General features: G+C 39.5%; 1 protein-coding gene across 1 annotated transcript; it reads right to left on the reverse strand.

Moving 5' to 3' along the window:
• Nucleotides 1–819: 819 nt before the first annotated feature.
• LOC143133922 (serine protease FAM111A-like) lies at nt 820–9,404 on the reverse strand. Its single transcript, XM_076293897.1, has 4 exons — nt 9,102–9,404; nt 7,847–7,906; nt 3,530–3,574; nt 820–3,431 (listed from the first exon to the last, which is right to left on the reverse strand). Exons 2-4 carry the CDS (start codon nt 7,856–7,858, stop codon nt 1,716–1,718), a joined length of 1,773 nt encoding a protein of 590 aa, XP_076150012.1. The 5' UTR covers nt 7,859–7,906; nt 9,102–9,404; the 3' UTR covers nt 820–1,715.
• Nucleotides 9,405–9,743: the final 339 nt, after the last annotated feature.

The following is a 9,743-nucleotide window of genomic DNA, read 5'->3' on the forward strand; positions in this document are numbered from 1 at the left end:
GCTGGCACAAGCGAAAGCCTTGTGCCCACAAGCAGCGAGACGACATTGTACAATTCAACACAGCAGAGCGGCACATGCATATGGCTTCAACAAACACTTCACAGAACGTAGCAGGACAATGGCATCGTCAGTTCGTTTGTAAGAGAATGTGAACATTTCGCAAGGTCTTTAAGACATACTGCCGACTGCTACCCAAGTTCAATTCATGAGTAACATCACAAGTACAACATTAAGACAAACAAATGTGTTAATGTGTGTGATTTAGAATCAAATGTGATATGATTGCACCTCTCCCCATCAGTAGATTTGGTCAAAGCTCATGCCAAGCCTGTTATTTAACTGATAGTTTAAGACAAACTGCTTGCCATTAAACTCAATTTCTAAAAACACAATGGCAATGCCAGTCATGACACATGTTTCCTAAGACATACCACATGCTTGAACAGAGCTCTGTCAGAAATTATGGTCCTTTCAGTGTACAAACTTGGATGATGTTTACAAAATGCAGAACTAATTTAAAAAGCTGCATTTCATGCATTCACTAGGTTCCAAGATCTTTCTGAACCCTGTACCACATGATCAGATTGAAAAATAACCCGACTTCCACCTTGTGGTCCATAAATGAAATAAATGGCTGATATTCAAAACAATGCAACACAAAACAACAATAATTAAAATGATTGATATAACATCACTTTCTGTAACAAAGATCCATTGGCCCAATGGATCTTAAAAATATATACTGGTGCATAAGGTGCAAGAAGCCAAAGATATGAAACGGGAGAGCAGTGGTCAAAAATCTCCAGGCACACTCAGGTGTGAGAAAAACACTGCAGGTTTATTCACGATACCACAATAACACTACTCAAAGTTCTCTAGGGCAAGGCCCCCATCTTATACATGATAGATACATTGTGGTAATACAAATCACATGAGTAAAATGTTCTTTTCCAAAACTCATACATGCAGAAATACAACAATACATGGACACTTCTTGGACATAGCATATGATCCATACGCCATACGCAAGTCATGTGGCTACTCCAAGTAAGTAAGATAATTTGTCGATACATATACATCCTTCAGCATTTTCTTGCCATTGTCTATTCCCTGTCAATTCCTAATATTGCTGCCTCAGGCAGAACCCTTAACTTGTGACATGAAGAAAGTTGTGACATGGGGAGAGCAAATGACAGACAAAGCAAAGTTGATGCACAGTATTGAATCTATAGAAAAGCATCACTTCTAATACATATAAACTATTAGTAATCACTTCTATTACATATAAACTTATTAGTAATCACTTCTATTGCATAAGATTTGTTAGTAATTTCTACCACACTTCCATGAAAATCCTAAAAAGTAAAGAGTAAATCCTAAAATCTATTAAAATAAACTGGGAGCCAGTATAGAGGCTAAAACAGGAATGATATGATCAGGCCTAATTTTAAGAAGCCTGGCAGCTGAGTCAATGAATAGAGTTTTGGTTCAGGCAGGTAAAAAAAGCTATTGCATTAATTCAGGCATGGTGATATACGGACATATTAAATGGAAATGGGGTTTTGAAATAGAAACAAATAGTTTTTTGATGATAAAACACGACTGCACAAGTTTTGTGACACTCAAAGTTTAAATTACTGTCAATATGGACTATAATGATTTTATGAACGAAATATATAGTCAGATGTGGTATGCCACTTCTCTGATCTGAATAACTAACTTATGTCCATTGGCTCGTTGCAATCTGCTGCCTTGAGTACCTTTTCTAGGTGCTCGTTTCCCTTTGCTGCTTTCTCAACTTTTTCCAGTAGCTCCTTATTTCCATCTCCCTCCAGATTCCTGACAAACCTTTCAAATATTTTAAGCAGAGGATGGGCAAATTCAATCACACTCTCTTCGTGATTTGGAAACCCATAGGTACATCCTGCAGTGTGCAAACCAAAAACTTTCCCAAAAGTATCAAACACTGGGGATCCAGAGGAGCCATGGTACATGAAAGTGTTGTAGGTCACAATTTCTGGATCATGTGTATTCATCATTATGTTTTCAATGCCTTTGTTTTTGAGAGTTTGACTGATTGATAGGAGAATGAACATGGTGCCTTTGTACTGATCTAAATGAGCATTAACAGCGTCTGCTCGCTTTTCTTTCGCAATGATAAATGTAGGGTCCATTTTTTTCACTTCTCCTGCTGGGTGACCAATAATACAGGCTTCACCAGTCTGAGGCATTTTACCGAAATTCTTCAGGAGCCCTGTTGGTCCTTCTTTGTTCTGAGGGTCGAACTCCAGTATCGCATAATCTAGTTTGACATCAATGTCAACCAATGTATTCACGCAAGTAAAGCACTGGAAATTTGTGCTCGGCTGGGGATCCTCATAGTTAAAAAGAACAAACACCTTTATATCATGTAGTTCTTTGCCTTCAAAATGATCTTTAAACAAATGTGCATTAGTCAGAACAAGGCTGTCAAACAGGACAAAGCATGTTCCGCAACAAACATTCTGAACAATGATTTTGCCAACTGACGTGCCCAGTTTCAGCAGCATCCGGACTCTGTGGACCTCACTAAAAGACTGTTGGATCTTTCCAAAATTCTCCTTCCTTAGGTCCAGTGCTTTCTGATAAGAATCACTACTTGAGAATCTACTGTCCAGCCATTTTTTTAGATCTGGATACTGCTTACGCAGTTCCTCATAAATCTCCTCAATGCTGCGGTCTCCCTTTTCTACTGCTGTTTTTACACTGATTCCCCTCTGATGTGCTACATCTGTGACTGACCTTGGTTCACGCATGCTTTGTGAATTAAGTGATGGATTTCCTGCATTTTCTTTATTTGTTTTTTTCCTTCTGGGAAGACGTATCTTAAACTCTTTCTGGTTCAAGTTGACAACCGTTTGTGTGCGGTACGTTAGGCACTCTGCATCCTCATTGTTGGACAGGCTGAAGTCGCCCAGGTCATCAATGAAGCGACCATCTCTTCTCAGAGCCTCCTCCACTGTCCACTCTTTCTCTCCGTACACACAGAGATACTTGTATTCTTTGACACATGTGCTTCTAAAAAGCACCTTTTGTTTTGCGTTTAGCCCTCCCACTTTATCAATGTAGAAGACAGAATATCTGTCTTTGGGGTATATAGTTTTGTCATGTTGGTCTGGAGCCTTCTCAACCGCCTCTGATTTACATGATATGGTCAGACACTCATTATTCTTAATGCAAGAACAAGGGAAATGTGTTGCAACAATATATTTCTTATCCTCTCTACCCATCTGAATGATAATATTCTCATCTGCACACTTAATCATTTCATTTACTTTTTCATTTGATTTTATAGCCTCCAGCACTGTGTTGAGTTGACAACAGTCAATGGTCTGTTTTTTGGGAATTGAAGGTGGATGAAACTTCACTATGATTCGATGTGGATGATGGTCCTGCATGAAATCAGAGTGATACAATGGAAGTTAGGTGCCCTTGTTGTACTAAAGCAAAACATGTTGTGTGTGTATGTAATGTATTATACTTTACTCACCTCAGCATTCTCCTTCTTGACTTTCACTAGACTACGTGGAGCAATCTGCACAAACAGAATTTTTTTTATATTCATTGACATTATGGAACTCTATTAAAGGGTTGTCCGGGTTTCTCACGTATTATAACTTTTCCCTGCTGTCTTCCCGTTTTAATATTTTCCCCTAAAATATCCCGTATTTTAATATTCTCATAACATAAACCCTACCATCGGACCTGTCAGTCTCTGTACTGCTGTCCTGATGCTACCCCCTTGCCCTTCCAGCGAAACAGATGTTTTCGAAGCATCATTCTGCTTGCTTGAAGGTGACCTTAGAGTGATGTTAGCCTATTTAAGAGCACAATTTGACGTCAATCTGTAAGCAAAGTAACAGACCTATAGCTTCACACCTCGTTTAGTTGCTGCAGCAGTTTTGTAGTCTGAATTCTTGATATCAGCAGAGGGATAGCAATAGAAAGACGAATGTTGACATTTTTGCCGTATTTTGGGTGAGAAATCAGGGAAATCTCCCTTATTTTCAATGTTCAATGTTGACAATTATGTTACAGGATTTTTTTCTCAATGCATTTCCTTCAATTGGGTTTGATAATTGTGTTCATTGTGAGACTAAGATGAATTGACAAAAAGATAATTGTACATTATGCTTTTTACTCAACTTTATCAGGGGTGCCAATAAGTGTGGAGGGCGCTGCAGAAAATCTAACAAATACCAAATGGCCTCTACCTAGGCTACAAAACGGGGAGACAGATTCACCATGCTGCGCAGGTTTTATGAGTCTGGTGATCAGTGGCATTTTCTACACTGGTCTGCTGGGGCAAAAACCTGCAAGTAGACTCAACACACTTATTCAGAGGGCTAACTCAATCCAAGGGGTGGTGCTGAACAATCTGCTTACAGTCATGTGGAGGAGGATGCTGTCACAACCCCTTGCAAACATGGACAGCATCAGGGGGGAGCCGTAGTGCAGTGCTAGCTTCGGTGTCCCATACCATACTAGGCCTGTGATCATTTCCTGAGTCCACTCTCCATCTCTCTTCCACTTATTCTCTTATCTTCACTATCCTGTCAACAAAGGCTAACCAATCATGGATAACACCTCCCACCTTCTACACAGTAGTCTGAGTAGCTCTAAAATGACTTAACATTACACTGTCACAGAAGCTATTTTATTTGTGTGACCATAAGATATTAAGTTCAATTGGGATGTGCTGGACTAGTGGTTAGCCATGTCTGCCATGGATTTGACCTTCTGCTCCCATATTTTAAATATATGTCGAAGAGAGAATTTGACATTTACCTCACACAATATTGAGTAATTATTTGCTCTACAGTTTTGTCTTTTGACATTCTGCTCCCATATTTTTCTCCTTTTTGGGTAACAGGTAGCCTAGAAATCTAGACGCACCCTAGCGGCGGCAAATTAATTTGCTCAGCTTGTACGTCTAGTAAGAAACTATAGGGATTTCTATTGGCTGACGCCGTGGACGTCATCCAATCACAGCACTCTATTTTGTTAGAGAGTCTTAAGGCGGGCTTAACAGGATAACAACAGTCCTGCGACGGTGAACAACAAGGAAGGTGGCTATGGCAAACGAAGAGCGGTTGTTTGAATCGGCCTTGGCGTCAACGTTGGAGGAGTTGGACTTGTGCTTTTCTTTGAAAATTGAGCAACACAATGCACTTAAGTCATTCCTTTCGAAGAAGGATGTATTTGCCGTTTTGCCGACCGGATACGGATATGGTCGTAGCGCTGGCCTATTGCATGCCTAGGCAGTTTGAAAGACAATTCTCTGCCCGCCCCTTGGATTAAGCAAGGTGAATGGGTCGATTCCAGACTATACATTTCAATGATATAGGATGGCCCGCCAGGCTAGGTAACAGGGGAAATTGTGCAACTGTTTTCCACTTCCCGGTCTTGCACTGCAGCCATGCGTGCAACAGTGCATTTCTTTAGTAGTTAATTATATTTTTTATTAACTTGGATACTCCACTATTCACTACTATGTTAATGGAGATCTGATTATAGATAGATAGATAGATAGATAGATAGATAGATAGATAGATAGATAGATACTGGAAATTCTCATTTGCACCATCACCATGACACTCACTCACACAGAGCACCTTACCTTACTATGCACAGAGAATCACAGGCTCAGTCCCTGCCTCAGTCATTGCAAGCGCCTCATGATTAATCACCCACTATGTGGATACTGTTTTTAGACTTGATTTAGATTTAGTGTTATTTAGTATAATTTGTATTTTAGTATATTCTTTATCTTCTACTGTCCTTCTTGCTTAGTTGTGTTTTTTTATATTATATACTTTCAATTACGTTTTTCTGCTGTTAGTGAATGTGTGTGTGATGTCTGTATGCTACTGAGACCTTGACTTTCCGCTTGGGGATCAATAAAGTATCTATCTATCTATCTATCTAAACAACTCAAGAGTCCATAGCTATTTCACAGTGAGAGCTCATCTGAGAGGCTCTAGCTCCCTCTGGCGGTGTACTGCTGCTGCTGCAGCCAGGGCTGTCCTGATAAAACATAGGAAGTAGAGTGTTCTGTTGGGCATGATTAGACTTGTTTGCCCTATAGGCCTACAAGTTAAACTCAGGGCTCTCAAGTGTCACACATTGTTGGTGACAGTCACTCATTTCGGTCTTTAGTCACGCACTCCCGCCACACATTGTATTTCTCACGCAGAAAAACTATTTATAATATATGCCGCAGCGCCCAAAATGTCTATCTGCGCAGCTCTCACTGTGGAACCGACAGGAATCAATCAAGCGCTTTCAAGTTCTTCCACTTAACAGCCAATCAAAAAAAAAGAAAGGGGCTACACAATAGCCAATCAGAAAAATGCACTATTGTATCTGGGTAAGATTTAACACAACAACCAATGAAAAAAAAAGCATTCCCTGGAATTGTTCACGTGATTACCGAAGTTTCGTTTACCTCCAGAACACTGGAGCTTCGAGCATTACTTTGAGCACAGAGTAAGTAATATTTTAATGTTCACAAAATAATTCACAAATCACACAAATAAAATTCACAACTTGTTTGACAAGAACAATGACAACTTGACTGCTGTTAGAGAATGTTTCCCAGATAATTAGCATTAGTTGTTCATGTCTAACCAACAGTACATTGTCACATTATCAGGCTTAAAGTATTGAGGCACCGTGCCTAAATTCAGGCGTGAGCTGGTATGCTTAAGATTTGAAAATAGTCAGTGAGACGGTATGACGTCCTCATAAATGTCTGATAAAAAAATGGTCTGTGCCTGAAGTTATATTGCTTTAAGCCCTGCATTATAAACAACTCTCTCTCACCAAATAGGCTTAATAATTTTATTAGCACTACATAAATAAAAGTAAATAAATACTAAATCAATTAAAGTGTATTGCATAGTCGATGTTATAGGTCACTTTTAAAATATTGTCATATGTTATAATAATAATATAATAATATTTGATCATAATTTTATCCTGGCCATGGATGCATTAATCATTGCATCTGTCTTTCAAAAATGACAGGTAGAAAGCAATTAAGCATCCTCTCATTTGCCCTGAGAGGAAAGCCCCCTAAAAAGTCCAGGTTAGTGGATGCTTGCACAGAGAAGGTGGTGAAAAGGGTAGGCCCATTACTGAATTATCAGTGTCATGTGTCAAATCTTTTCTTCTGCAAGTCTGAGCAATTATAAATTATACTTATGTCCCATTTTGATTGTTTTGCCCAATATTGCACATCATATACTTAGGAGGGCATTGCTCCTACATACTTGGCTTATAATCAAAGGCCTGACCTCTTCGGAAAGCTCAGACACTGCAATTTTTTGGAAAACAATCCGAATAACTGTGTGTGATGTACTGACAGAGTTACAGAAGCTAGAATATTGTTTTCTTTTTTTGCGCGGATAACAAGCATCTCTGAACTGACCACATTTCAGACCTCTAGGTCACTTGATTTGACTTAGAAACAGAACTGAGACCTAGAATCAGGTCTTGTGAAGCTGTGTGCATAAGTAGATCAATATGAACAAATTAGTTTAGACCATTATTTGCCAAGGTATGTGTTTGTTGGCTATGCTACATAACAGTCTGATGTATAAACATGATTTACAATATGGGGGGGGGGGGGGGGGTGACATGGGGTTGGAACATCTGAAGGCATTGGGGTGGGGGGGTGGGGGGTCGACAGGGAATGTCACTCTTGCCTGTGCTCAAAACTTGAGAGCCCTGAAGTTACAGATGCCATGATGATAAATGTTAAGCACTGATGACAGAACATTGTTATTAGTTTAACTATACTTACCATTTTTGCCATCCTCTGATTTTTTTGTGTTTGCTTTTTTTTCTTTTTAGGCTTTTTCACCTAACAGCAAAATAATAAAGTTAGAACATGTATTTGACCCAAAAGGCTGTCTTTAGCCTCTCCCATTTTAGTTGAAACGGAATTATGTACAGTATGTTGCATACAACATTTCATGATACATTACGACACATACAAGACTAGTACTAGATACAAGAACTAGATGTAGCCTACCACATAGCACACACATCTGTGAGTGTCTGTGTGGGGGTAATGGGTGCTTGTGTGTGTGCATGCCTCTGTGTGTGTGTGTGTGTGTGTGTTTATGTGTGTGTGCGTTTACCTGCTTGCCTACATGCGTGTGTATCTTCATGTGTGTGTTTTGTGTGTGTGTGTGTGTGTGTGTGTGTGTGTGTGTGTGTATGTAAGTGCGGGTGTGTTTATTTGTGAGTGTGTGTGTGCCTGTGTGTGTGTGTGTGAGCGGAGGTGGATAGTTGTAGATGTCTTGCAATCGTCCTAACCAGCGAATAAGTAAGCTTACTTCTTACATCTCTTAAGTTAAAGAATGGAAAACACTTGGAAAAGTGCTTGCTTGCAAGTCTACCGTCCTGTTCAGAGTCTATATCAGGGGTGGGCAAAATTTAAGTGCCACATTGGGTTTTGAAAATTGGCCGGCAAGAAAAAAATAGCGAGCAGCCTGAAAACCAAATTAAAAGCTCGGCGGGCCGGATTAAAGTGCTTGGCGGGCCGCAGTTTGCCCAACCCTGCCTTAGGCTAACCAGCTATGACGTGACCGGACGTGACTCATACTCATACAACATATCATTTCGATCAAAAAAAAAAAAAAAAAAATAACAGAAAAACTGAAAAAGGCTGAAAAAAGCCAAAGGTACAAGACTGTGTCCATATTTTAATTTCCGAGTGAAAGACTACTCTTCCCATGAGACATTTTTAAACGTACATATTTTGAACATTTGCAGCCTAACGATAGTTTAACATGTTTCTACTTTAATCTCACACAAGAAGATGACTAACCGTTTCTATTGAGTAAATTCCTACCGTTTCTATTGAGTAAATTCAACTTTCAAGATGAGAAAAAACTGTTTTTATCAGAAGGCCACACATCGGTTCTGACAGCCTAGGTATCCATCTTGATTCCAGTCAGTACGAGACAACAGGCACGGGAAAAGTGGCATAAGGGTTTCCATGGCCGTAATGATACCCGTTAATGATACCCTGCCCCTTACTCTGTGCTTACCTTGACAAATGGCACAATAGGTTGACTGCTGCTCCAGGCTCCAAAGAGTTTGTATGTTTTATCCGATACTTCTTAGCAGTTGTACAAGTAACCACGGAAGTAAACGGAACTGCTCATATGACGGTGATGGAAACTGACACAACTAGAAAGTTACAAGTTCTGACCTGAAATGAAAGCTGTAATGCCGGACCGGTTAAGCAGCCTATGTAAGGCAAGACAATTGTTGCCGCACAATTGTGACCGAAAAAAATGTATTTATAAGCCTCTAAAACTATTACTGGGGAATTTCCCAGTACTCTTTCAGTAAATATTGAAATAATAGAGTGTTTCAATGAAATGTGTGCAGTGTCAAATGTTTTGAGTAATTTGTCACATGACCAGAGCTGTTTACTTCCTGGTTGCACCTTGAAAAGAGGATGACTGCCTCACAGCTCCCAAATAAAAGGTTTTTAAAGTATGTTAAAATAAACATAGTGAAAATATTTTTGTACACATGGTCTTTAAGGTGTCTAGTTATTATATATACATTTATAATTATTCAAATGTCTTTGGTGTGTTTGCAGAATGAGTAAACATGTACTGGTGGGATAGAATGTTGTATCCAGATGCACACATACTTCTATACCTCCTACACACACACAC

Source organism: Alosa pseudoharengus, unplaced genomic scaffold (assembly GCF_046254945.1).
Source record: "Alosa pseudoharengus isolate Yale_2024_CS ecotype anadromous, Long Island Sound unplaced genomic scaffold, YU_APseudo_1.1 YU_APseudo_1.1_scf_1, whole genome shotgun sequence".
NCBI lineage: Eukaryota > Metazoa > Chordata > Actinopteri > Clupeiformes > Clupeidae > Alosa > Alosa pseudoharengus.

Coding starts and splice junctions, on each gene's coding strand:
- LOC143133922 (XM_076293897.1), bottom strand. Junction 3,432..3,529: donor TCAAGAAGGAGAATGCTGAG/GTGAGTAAAGTA, acceptor GATTTCATGCAG/GACCATCATCCACATCGAAT.